Source organism: Amphibalanus amphitrite, unplaced genomic scaffold, assembly GCF_019059575.1.
Source record: "Amphibalanus amphitrite isolate SeventyFive unplaced genomic scaffold, NRLGWU_Aamphi_draft 001733F_arrow, whole genome shotgun sequence".
NCBI lineage: Eukaryota > Metazoa > Arthropoda > Thecostraca > Balanomorpha > Balanidae > Amphibalanus > Amphibalanus amphitrite.
Window position 1 is genome coordinate 87554 of NW_024883226.1, and position 12761 is coordinate 100314.

The 12761-nt window shown below is 48.8% G+C and overlaps 1 protein-coding gene across 1 annotated transcript; it reads left to right on the top strand.

Moving 5' to 3' along the window:
• The first annotated feature begins 640 nt into the window (after positions 1-640).
• Positions 641-8461, top strand: LOC122374889 (meiosis-specific nuclear structural protein 1-like). The gene is made up of 7 exons (XM_043353944.1): positions 641-666; positions 1305-1518; positions 5273-5371; positions 5804-5910; positions 6374-6497; positions 7022-7132; positions 8318-8461. Exons 2-7 carry the CDS (start codon positions 1408-1410, stop codon positions 8438-8440), a joined length of 675 nt encoding a protein of 224 aa, XP_043209879.1. The 5' UTR covers positions 641-666; positions 1305-1407; the 3' UTR covers positions 8441-8461.
• Positions 8462-12761: the final 4300 nt, after the last annotated feature.

Genomic DNA, 12761 nt, shown 5'->3' on the forward strand with positions numbered 1-12761 from the left:
TGTTTTGAGCGTTATTTGGACTTGGTTTGACACGTACTACTCATGGCCGTAGCGTAGGTCATACAACCACACCGCATTCATTGCATTATCATTTGTGGTCATGCAGATATTTCCGTATTTATCAATAATAATATCGGCTATTGCTTAGGCGCCTACTGGTAGTGGTGTCATGTTATGCCGGCGGATATGAATGGGATTGGGGTCGATCACGCATGAAGGGTGAAAATAGAGCCAGAAATGCAGAAGCAGGCAAAAAGCTATGCACGGCAAATGTCAACCAAAAAATACAATTTGTGACAATTTAAGTAGGTATAGATGGCGGCCAGCGCCATGGAGGCACGGCACGATAATACCGTAATGGATTATGGAAGGAAGATATCATCCTAACACAGCAACAACTGTAACAAGAACCGAAAAAAATCTCGCCATATCAAATTCCATAGGCAGAGAATGAATGCCTTCCCCTGAGATTCCCCTCTACTCGTCACGAGCATCGGGCCAATCAGCGTCGTGTATTGCCGAATGCTGATTGGTTAATTTCTTCAAGCTCGCGGTTCCTGCTCGCAGTCTTGAATGGAATGTTTTGATGAGAAGTGCGGCTACTAATTTGCAATTTTCGCATTTTTAGAGCCCGCGCGCTTCTCTTATATTTGTTTACGTTTACATGTTTTTGTCAGGCCCATGTCGTCCCCTATCTCTCTGCGTGTCCACTAACACGAATGACGTCACGCATGTGGGCGGAGCTATGGGCGGAGCCTAACGCACGCGGCAGTCCAAGCCGCCATATTTGAATTTATATTTTAATAGAATCTTGCCGATATTTTGGGTGAAGTCAATTTATATGGATAGCTTGGTGACAGTTTAGCTATACGAATAATAATTTATTATGGATGTGCGTATATTCAGCTTGGAATTGCAATTAAAGTTCCGCACCGCATAGATTCGAACTCGGGACCTTTGGAATACTGCGCGGGCACGCTAACCACTACACTACCGCGACCGCGCGGCGGCCGGCGGCAGGGAGGATGCGGAGACATGGGAGGACATTTTACGCTTTTGTGAAAAAAGCAAAAGAAATAGCGAAAAACACGTAATAGATAACTTGCAGAAAATTGTCTGCTCTTTCAGAAAAGATACTTAGGTTTGATATATCTTGTGCAGACTTCATTCTACAGTGCTTCAAAAATCGCTCATTTACATGGGGATTGAACGGGGCTTCGAGACTTGACTCCAAATGACGTCACGAGCTGACGTCACGAAAAGGTAGAATCGCCGGACGACCCTACCTGGTATATAGGGCCTTGGTTTTTGTGTTGTTTTTGTTACAATAATTATTGTCGCACATCCACCGCACTTATTGATATTGTTGTGGAAGGCGGAAGAAAGTTGAAGTGCTGAAGCACAAACATGACAACATTAGAGGCCAAAAGAATTAAAAAATATGTTGAGGACAGGGAAAAGCAAAATGACATCGAGAAGGATATACAAGTGAACACATGGAAAGATGTATTTGCAAAGGTTAGCACTGAATGAATGAAGAAGAATGAATACCTACCTGGCCACTTACATTATTAACCATACTCATACTGGAAAACATTCATGTACCTACCTACTACACTTGAGTACTTGACACCTGCAAGAGCCTTGTGCTTAAAAATTCAGAGCAAGCAATTAACCCGCGCACCGACGGGGGTCTGCGCCAACTTAGTACCGACGGGGGGGGGGGGGGCGGATGACCGCCCCCCCCTGAGATCTCGAGAACGAAGCAAGATAGCGACAAGCGGTAAACGGCATCGGATACGCACGGTCAAGATCTACAATTTTTACTAAGGTCATTTTCAGGTCAGGTCAAAGATGACGTCACAGGGGTCGAAAAAGTCAAAATGGCGGCGCTAAATATGGAGAGTGTTTTTCTCGAATAACTTTCGAATTAGTCAAGATAGGAACAAACTAAGGGCATCATCGTGATCCTCTCGTCAATCCGCATCGAATGATATATATGTTGACCTCGAAAGGTCAAGGTCAAAGGTTGACCTCAGGTCACGTGACCTTGAGGTCATCATGTATATCATTCGATGCGTCTTGACGAGCTGAACACAATGAGACCATCCACGCGTCTGTATCTTGTTCCTGTACGGAGTTATTGGCCAAAAACCTTTGGTGACCTTTGATGACGTCACATGACCTCACAGCTGCCCAACAGCAAAACAGACCTCAAGGTAGTGAAGGTTGATCGTATATGAAGTCATGTATGGTATATGGGGCCATTCCGACCCGTTTTAGTGGTAAAAACAGGGAGTTGATTTTTCCCCCATTGACTTATAATGGGGAGGTCGCGAAATTGACCTGACCTTAGGTCACCGATATCAAAATTCCGAGATATACAAATTGTAGCTACTAATGACCTAATAACATCCTGCGACTTTCAAAGGCCTCCGACATCTACTGTAGCTCTGGCACGGTGACAAAGTTGCAAAAAAGTGACTTGAGGTTGGGTCATTCAAAGTGACCTGGTGACCTGACCTTGAAAGGTAGGAGGTTCAAACTTGCACACCATGTGTAAAATTGATAAGGGAATAGTCATACCAAATTTCGCGGCGCTACGCGCCGCGGTTTTCCCGCTATTCGCGAAAAACCTCAGGGGGGGGCGGATATCCGCCCCCCCCCGTCGGTGCGCGGGTTAAGCTCTGCAATTTCAATTTCTGTGATTTGCTCTGTATGTTGCATGCTTAGTTGTGCCAAAGTGAAGACAATTTGGCATCAGCATGTAAAAACCTACTGATCAAGGCTTCATCAGCCAGAGTATTCTGGGCCAGAAGTTCTGGGGCCACACAAATTGGCAGAGCGATGCGTGTGTTTGGGGTGTCTAGCAACCTCCGGCCACCCGCCACCCAGTTGCCATGGTAACAGGCAAGGCGGTATACAGAGAAGGTAATGCCATCCCCGGACCTTTGCCTTCCAAAACTTAAAGGGACCCTCCCACCTTCAAAAAAGTTAATGAATTGGCATGAAAGTGATGTCGCTCGGTTCAGAAAGAGCAAAAACGAATATCTACCAAATTTCATCGAAAAATATTCACCTGTTTTCAAGATATTAGACTTTTACTTTTGTTTACTTTTTGGGATCTCAGCTGTTCCTAGCGACTTTATTTGAAAGTGCGGCATTTGTTGCGCGCAAAGCAGCATATACCACCGCGTGCTACAAAACGTTTTAGTCAAACATTTAACGGACGTTCGAAAGCCTGATGACGTCATCAGATTCACGTAATGGTTAAGAGATAGGGACCACGCTGGTCCCACCCTGCAAGTAAAGGGAAGAAATTTCTTGAACACCATAAAGCTGCGGGGGTTGCGACCAGGATAAATGGTGGTTTCTGAGCCTGGCCGCAAACTTGGCTATCTCAACTGAAAACTAATGTTAAGGTGGGAGGGTCCCTTTAAAACATGTCATCACTTGAGAGTTAGCACTCTCCCACGGCCAGCCGGTGCTAAACAGACATGTCTAAGGGCTAGGCATCCCGGAAGAGTGTTGTAAGTCTACGGTATCAGCCCAGATCTGCTGCTGGCAGACAGACATTCAATGAATCTGCTTCTGGTAGCAGCATATTCAAGGCCAGCAACTTTCTGAATCTGCTGCTGGTAGCAGTAGCAGTGGAACACACTCAATTAGGGGGGGGGGGGGCACTGCGGACTTTTGGTCTCATTCTTTCCATGCAACGCCCATAGGGCTAATGTTAAAATACCAAAATCAAAGGGGGGCACAGTGCCCCGTTGCCCTCCCCATTCCGCCGCCTATGGCTGGTAGATAGACATTTTGCATCATGGCTATTTAGAATAAGGTGAAAATTCCATGGCATTCTGGTACACAGACATTCATGGCTATTTAGAATGTTTTAAAATGGCAATGTCTTACTGGCTACATTTGACAGCACCGTGACAGGGTAGCCTGAGGGTGGGCACTGCCTGATGAGCTGTCAATTTGTGAGCTGCAACATGCTGGAACAAATAGCTTCTGAAGTAGAGCAAGTACTATGACCACACTGAGGCATGATGAGGCACAAAGATTCAAACCAACTGACATGCCAAGGTTTATGCTGTCCACAGTTGAATGAAGTGGGCTTCTGTGCCTGTAAAGATGCCTCTGACTGGCCATTTTGCCGACACCCCGGCTGGACCACATGACCACTGATCGGATCTTGCCACCGGCAGAAGCTGTGGCTTTCTTAGATAGTGGGCAGGCAGCAGCTCTACCCACCAAGTCCAAACAAGTGGCCGCGCCCCAGGATCTTGTGCCCTCGGACGCCCGCTTGCTGACCCGGGCGATTTATCGTGCGGCCTCGCTTTAGTGGCGCGACAACTGCCCCGAATCCTTCTTCAAGACGATCTTTGGGAGTACTCAGCCATTCTCCATCCCCGGAGAGGATCGAGAGGCCGCCGTTTCGGTGCACCAGATGAGGACGGGTCACCGGGGCCGCTCACTCCAGTACCTGCACCGAATCGGCCGTCTCCCCTCCGCAGCGTGCCCGCAGTGCCTGACAAGCAGAGCCCCGCGGCGCTATGCGCCGTGTGCCGGAATGCAGCTGACGTGCGGGAGCACGTGCTGCTCCGCTGTCCGGCCCTCGCTGGCGCCCGCCTGCGGCTAACGGGCAGCATCCACATCGACCCGCCGCGGCTGCGGGGCGCCGATCTGGTGGCCGCCTTGGGGGCCGGCTACCAACGCCACAGGGAGCCGCTCGGCTATGGTCCTCTGTAAGGAGGACCCAGGAGGATTAACAACAACAACAGCAACAACCCACTAAGTGGGTGGAGCTGCTTGATCAGTGATCAGACACTCGCATTGGCGAGCATTTTGTCCTGCTCCATCTTTGACCTGCGGCCCAGCCGCCCAACAGTCTTCTGCTAGTTTCCGCCTATTCGATAAGAACACCGCGAGTGTAGTACAAACTCGGGTGCTCCAGGCTTTTTGTCTGTGGTTTAAGAGGAAATTATCAGTATGACCATTCCAACCTGCTCCGACCTGGCCCGACCCAGGCCCATAACGCGTAACGCTTGTCGCAGTCGTCTAATGCCTCGCCCGTATTGGTGTGCTACTAGTCGCTAGCGTATGGGGGAGGGAGGGGGTGAACCTCCTCTTGCCGTTCGTTTGGTCAGCTCACAGCCACCCAGGTCACGATGCTCGTCAAAGGAGGTCATATTGCATATAATTCGATTCGGCAGAACTGATCTTGTTGAATTATGCACTGCATTTATGTGTTTTGGTTTTCACTTTACAGGCGAGCACAGGAGCTGTTGAGAAGGCGGACAGGAGACGGCTGAACCATCAGCTGTACACGCAGCAGGGCGAACTGCAGGAGGAACAGAGGCTGCTGGAGGTCAGAATGATGTCACAGACACGCTCTAGGATGACTTGATCTGCTTTACCATGGTTTTGAAATGAGATAAGATTATCTAATCTGTGCTGTTTTTACAATGCCATGTTTAGTTTGTTTTTGTGTTGCTGTGTATGTAGGTTAATTAATAGAATAAATCTAGATATGTGACTGCTCCTTTAAATGACGGTGGTAAAGGCTTTTGACCTTTTCTAACCAGCCAAGAGATGGCAAAGCTATATGAAAGAATATTTGACACAACCAAGTTTCGTTCCTATCTTTCTTTGGACCTTTTCAGTGCTCACATTTAATCTGCGCATTTTATGTGTTCTTCCTACGTTCCATTCATATTCCATATATTTGTTAGGCTTTGAGTTCGAACCCCACTGTCAATGTACTGGTCCTCCTTACAACTGCGGGTTTTCGACGCCACAGAAGCTGAACGAGCGGGAACAGGCGGCGCACCGCGCTGCCCAGGAGGCGCTGCTGGCCGAACAGCTCGCCAAACTGCGAGATGACAAGATCAGGGACGAAAAGGAAAGGTGCGGAGCGCTCCGGTGGTAAACCAGATGCTCGTTAGGGTGCGTTTAGTTAGGTGCCATCTGCGATCTGCGGTGTTCACCTTACGGGCACTGATGCTTGATGAGCATAAGAAGTTTTAACAAAAACGATTATTACCGTGCTCTTATTGCGATCTTATGCCATGAGCTTATTGTATTTATTAGTTGTTTCTGCTTGGACCACAATACTCCAGCACCATCTACTGAATGCGTTTGGTTGAGAAACATGCATTTTGTTACGATTCCGTAGGTACCGAATTAGGGTCTATAAAGTAGTCTGCACCCGGTCATGGCCACCGCTCACCCCAACCTGATTAATTCCGGGAGGCACCCTGTTGACCTGCAATTGCCGCAGGTTGCCCGCTAACCTTTATTTGCCGCAGACTGCACGCTGACTTCCTGTACTTTCCGCAGGCTCTCCGCTGACCCCCTGTAATCCCCGCAGGCTGCGGATACGTCAAGAGAGTGAGGAGCTCAAGCTGCTGGAGCGTCAGTTGTACCAGGCCTATGTCAACAAGGAGCGGCACCTTCAGCTGCAGCAGAAACGGCTGGAGAAACACCGACAGCAGGTTAGTGGGCTTGAGCAGTGGTGACGCTGGAGAGGTAGATGCTAGCCAAGTGTCAACTGATGGGAGAATAAATGACGGATGGGTCGTTGACGAAGCCAGTGTATTGAGATAGGGGTCAGTAGTCGAATGGCTCGTTTTACGTGGACCACTCATGGCACCCACATATGTTTGTGTGAGTGTTCAACCACAGACAACAGTAGTACTACTGTTATACTAGTAAGTAACTAGTAAGTAGCAGTACTAGTAACTAGTAGTGTTAACTAGTAAGTACTTAACTGTTATCTGTGGTTCAATGTATCACGTCTGACCTGTATACATTGTGTTTATATGCAGCTTCTGCCGTCTTAAACGTGCTGTTTTTGTTTTACTCTTACACATCTACGCTTAATCTATAAATGTCTCATTAAACGGCGTATCATCAATCTGGCTCATAATAAGCTTCATCAGGATGAAATCACCCTTGACTTATGGAATCTCTCGTGGGGTCCAGACAACTGACTCTCCTCAATCTCTGGCCGTAACAGATGGAGCAGCAGCGGGACAAGGCCGCACTGGACGAGTACACCAAACAGTACGACATCGAGAAGCAGGAGCGAGAGCGACAGCGGCTCGTCGACAGCGCCCGCTACCTGGAGGTGGGTCCAGGACGGTCGGATTGAACGAACATGGCGGCCGTCACGCGTGATAGAGCTGGGCGGGCGGGGTGCAGCAGCGTTGTAGTTTCTTGTGTCACTATAAAATATTCAAGCGTTTAACGATGAGATGGTAGGTTGTAGAACCTTACTTTGTCTTTATTCATTTGGAGTGTGTTGCGATGTTAGTACATATTCTTTGATCAAAATGCTTTGTTGACACGTCTTTTCTGTATCTTGTCATTGCAAACAAGCTCAACATTATCTATGTGGACGTCTGAGCTTCAGTTCAGCATTTTTTTCCGTGGTCTTCGCTGTACTTCCTCGTCGCGTCCTTCCCTACTGCCGTCCTGCTTTCCTGCAGCGCTTTGTGGTGTTTTGTTTCTAGATCACTCAGTACGAAACCAAAACGTGAGGGGTAAACCCTGGTGGCCCGAAGGAGGAAGATGTCATTGATTGATCGAATCGGTCGCGGCTCCTATAGTCGTAAATCGGGAATTCCGTAGGTAAACACGCGCTGGACGAGGGCCCAATTCAGAGGCCGTTAGGGACCATTGTGCTCTACAGTTGATACAGGTGTTGAAGGTCGTTTGTTTCTGTCTTTGGTTGTAGCCCTGAGCTCATGGCGTCATCTGGTGGTCAGATTGGGTAATATTTGCCTTGTTGGGCTCTACATTGCCTCTAACAGTGGAACAAGCTCAACTACTCGTTAGCAGTGTAAGACCGGCCAAGCGCCCGTCCGGTTCATTTATGATGTCCTGCAGAGGTTCATGACATAAACCTACAACATGTCATGAGCGTGAACGCGTCGGGGAAGAAAGACAAGATGACTTGATTTTCCGGCATTGTCAGTCGTTCAGTTCTCGATTCGACGCACTACAACCAAGATTTGGTCTGGCGCATTCATGGCAGGTGTATTTTGTATCAGTTTTATGTTGGTGTGATAACGAAGTCGTCTGACAACATCCTTGCTCAATGCTCATGGTACTGTCGATGTGTTTTGAGCCTCCGCAGCTGATCCACTACTTGAAGTTTGCTTATTGCTTTATTTGAATCGTCATTCCCATTTTATTTTTATATTTGATTTTCCAGTGTCGTTATTGCATTTGCCTGCTGGTAGCCCATTCACCAATCAACTGCTACCTCAAGTGCTACCGTACTGTTCTGAGCCTCGCGGATCATTTTCAGGGACTGCGGCAGCAATTTGTGGAGAAGGACCTTCAGAAGGAGAGCGAGTTCCAAAAGTTCCTCAAGGAGAAGGCTGTCATTGATGAGGTCGTGCGGCAGATTGAAGAGGAGGACAAGCGGTAAGTACCGCTGCAACTGATAAATGACCTTCCAGTCGGCGCGCCCCTAACCCCCAACAAACAAACAAACAAACAAACAAACAAACAAGCAAACAATGATACGAATGCTGTTGGAACGTGTTAACATTGCTGATCTCAACAGGATAATGGGCATGTCAGAACTCTGGACTGCGCAGAGCGTTTGTGATGGAGTGGGATTGGGTAGTAAACACGAAGACGAATTTTGTGACGATGAGTGGGCATCAACCTCGACTTCATTTTCAGAGGTGGTATATTTTATTGTAACAACAATACTCATATTTCCTGAATGATTGATATCCATGAATCATGAATCGTTGCAGCCGATGGATCGCCTCTCTGTTGCCACATGAGACGTTGCGACATCGGTTTTTAACATCAGACCGGATGTTGCGACATCTGGCGTTCACATTATAAAGAGACATGAGCAATGACCATGGTGAGACATCTGAGGAAGCGGTTTAATGTATCATTGGGCGATTCGATGTAGCTCATTAATTAGTATTCTTTTTCTGAACATTTTGATATGACTCAGTCTGTGTGACCCCGTGCTTTTGTCAAAAGTCTGGGATATCCATCGAATTGGCCGTGGTCTCTGTTTCGATAATTATAGAGTGGGCGTAAAGTTTTCCATTCGATTGATGAGTTCCTGGTGCCCAGTTTTCTCCTTCCCGGACTTCAGTAACCGTGAGGAAACTCGAATGAAAGCGCACTTTTTATGTCGCTGATGTCTAATTCGCACTTCCCGTTTTCCAGCTAACCAAGTTTGTTTCGTTGTGAATCACATGTACTCTCTTTATTATTCGTATGCTGCTTTCCATAAGATATCTTCTTAACGCAGAACTGGAATACCTACTTTTATGCTTTTTAGTCATATTCATGTGCTATTCTTTACCCTATAACTGTCCGCAAGTGCAGCTAACTCTGCTCTAAGATGATACAGACGACCTCCGTTGCCATGCCATCCATGCCTGTTGTATGTTGCGTCATTGTCTAATATCCTCTCGTCCCGACTTCTTTGATAGCATCTTGGAAGAAATCCCAGACTAACAGTTAAGCTGGATAATTTACTTTGATTTGACGTCTCCGGGACATTCCTATCCGCATTGTACTATCCTTTTCAGTTGGAGACCTAGTTTGGCATACTTCGGCCGTGTGCTCCTACCTTATATTATTTTACCCAATAGAATGATTTCTATAACACATGTCAATCAGACGCAGGCTAGCATTGTCTGTTCCCTGCTTGGACAGTTTTAAATATCTAACCTTCTTCGAAATCATCTTGCATCGGACAAAAGAACAGCTCTCTATATAGTCAGACAAGATCAACCGGCACCTAAATCACTACGAACATCTGCGCATGGATCTCTGCCCAAGCGTCCTAGCAACCAACCGCCTAAATGACCGACCCACCGACCCACGGGTGATAGCCCCGCTGATGTGAGGTCCTGAGCGGCCACGCGCGGCCAGTCTGCGGTACACTGATGGTTTAGGAGGTCCGCATTCCTCCGTCTCAGTCCTCCGTCACGCGGCAGCCCGGCGGAGTCGACCGTAGAACGTCGTACCCCGATACTCCCCAGCTGAAGCAGCAGTGCCCGCCGCTGGGGTGGTCTCGGGAACGGTTTGTCGGAGCTCTGTAAGCCGCGGGCGACATGAAAACTGCTCCGCCGTGCGGGCAAAACTGTCAGATGGGTGTCACGTCGACAACGCGCTTAGCAGCTCTGAGCGCTGTGGAGCGGCTTGGGGCCGTTTCTGGAAGTTGAGATCACTCCGGGGATGGGGAGAAATGGCAGCTCTGTCGAGAGGATAGATCCGTGGCAGGGAGTGACTGGGTTTGGTCGTGTGGTGATCGTTCCGGAAAATTGCTGTGTGATTTCACGGAACTGTTGGACTCGGAATCTGAAATATATTTCATGTAATAGTAACGAAGCAGGAAGGAAAGCCCAGTCCAGCATCTTCCGAACCTGGCACAAAAGCAGATACAAACGCAGTTAATAAAATGAAAAGGTACGTGTTTGACTCGTAATTACTCGAGGTGTTAAAATCCCATCGAGAGTTTGATTCCATTCGAAAATAACTTTTCTTTACCTTTTTGCACATGTTTTCAACCTTCTAATTCCTCTATAGTTAAGTTTATGAATCATTAATCACATGCCTGAACTCCCGAGACAGGCGAAATATAGTAATGAGCGTCAACGAGACCTATGGCTGTTGGTGCTGGAAATTCTGTGCAGGTGGCGCTGTACATTCGGGTGCAGGTGTCGCGTCTATGCCTGGTCGCATGCTTCAGACCGATTTGGCGGAGATCAGTGATATTGTTTTACATTCAATATCGAACGAGCCATCAGACGCTCACATTCACAGCAATTGTGGCATGGAAAAGTTAAATATCTATCTGAATGCATATGTAATGGGAACAGCTGTGCCCGTTCGATAATGAACATCTAATTAGCATGAGATATAGCTGATACCACACAAGACCGAAATCGTACCTCTGAAGTGGGCAGAACAAAGCTGCTGCGTTTAGGATCACACCTACACGAGCGGATCAATCCTTTCGAGAATGGAAGGAGGATGCCATCGGTCAGGAAATTCCTTTGTCGCCCGGCTTTTTATACCGCGAACAAAGCGGTCTCGGGGATTAGCAGCCCATGGTTATCGTGTGTTGCCATCTGCTGTGGGCAGACGGCGCTACCCACACGGCCAGACAGTGCGACAGACGCTCCCCCGTTATAGGGACACGTCGTGTCGGCTTGGGTGGTGGGTTTGGGTGGAGATGACACCTCTCGGGCGGATTGACTGACTGATGTGATGCGGCTTATACGCGCCATCCAACGCAGTGACAGTGCCGTGTGAAGATGTTATAAAGTGATTCGCTGCCTGAACAGCCCGAGCTTTTTGGAAAATAAGGCAACGTGTAACAACATCAAGTCGCATATCACGAGCCTGTATTGCAGGCAAATGTTATACAGCTCTAATGACGCAGGTATCATCTTCCAAGCCGTCAAAGGCGACATTTCGCAGGCTGTTTAAAATTACAATATTACGACCTAAGTTCGTCATATGAATCCTGTTAAGGAAGTTTTCCTGGTCCACTATTACGTTGTTTGGCGCCTATCAGGCTCCTTAGACCCCGCGCCCCTAGTCGGCCATACCTAATAACATTTCATAATTCACATGTCTCCATCGGAGGACACCGTCCCATGAGTCATTCTCCAGTCATCACTGGACATCGTCGGTTCTTGGAGCGTCACACGACTGATATTCATTCGTGCAGCTCTCAAAATGCAGCGATCGCTCCCCGATTTCGCTACTGTCTTCCTGTATAAGGCGCGGCGCCTCGGCCACTCTATCTCTGGGCCGGCGCGGCCGCCCCTGATGGCCCAGGACGCGGCCATTCGGGCCGTCGTAAAATTCAAATAACAAACAAACTCTGAAAACGCCGGGCCGGTGGGTATGTATCGGCCTGACGGGCCCCTGGACTGGCGCCGCCTGACACTGAGATGCCCTGGCCGGCACCAGAGGTAGGAGGGACTTGCTGGAAATGCTCGGAGTGGTTCTGTGATTCGGTGCGGGGCTGTCTATGAGATGGGTGTGTCCGCCCTGTCCCCGCCGAAGGAGCGGGCGTCTCTGCCCCCGGGCCGGTCGGCCGGCCTTGGCTGGCTCCAGAGCACGTGCAGAATGTCTCCTCACGGCGGACGTGAAGCCGTATTGATGGCGCCGGTCAGTGTCACGTGATGGATTTGTGGCGAGAGCCGTGGCCGATCGGCGCGTCACGTGACACACGTGTTCCGTAATTGGCAGAGGGTCCATCTAGTGTCTCGTCTGTACCGATCTCATCCCGAATTGATGGCAGAAAACGCCGCGTAACGTCGAATATCATTGTATTTGTGAAACATGACACTATGAGAGCGCCGGACTCTACGCGGCCCGAATGGGTCATCGCGTGAGTGTCGACGCAGTCTCCCTGAATAGCGGCCGGCTAACTGCCAGGCCTCAGAAGTCAGTCACGCACCAGCGCGTAACTCACGCTCTGTCGCGCACATCACGACATACACGGGTGCCGCCAGCACCGAGCACGGCAGCGTAGCTATACACCAGCTGTGGTCTGAGTGACTATGGTAATCGCGCTGTGCGCCGGCGGCCCTCGTTAGAGGACGCACACCGGACGCTCCACGTGCGCGGAGAGACATTCGCATGATACACGCATACTAAACTCGCATGAGACACGCGAGATTCAGGTAGATACACGAAATACACACGCACAACAACAGACATAGCTATTAAATAGGACGCGCGCAGTTAAA

Bases quoted from the DNA above. Each gene is read 5' to 3' on its own strand.
- LOC122374889 (XM_043353944.1), top strand. From the start codon at position 1,408: ATGACAACATTAGAGGCCAAAAGAATTAAAAAATATGTTGAGGACAGG. The intron at 5,911-6,373 runs GTGCGGAGCGCT...TAATCCCCGCAG, and splicing joins ATCAGGGACGAAAAGGAAAG to GCTGCGGATACGTCAAGAGA. The intron at 6,498-7,021 runs GTTAGTGGGCTT...TGGCCGTAACAG, and splicing joins TGGAGAAACACCGACAGCAG to ATGGAGCAGCAGCGGGACAA.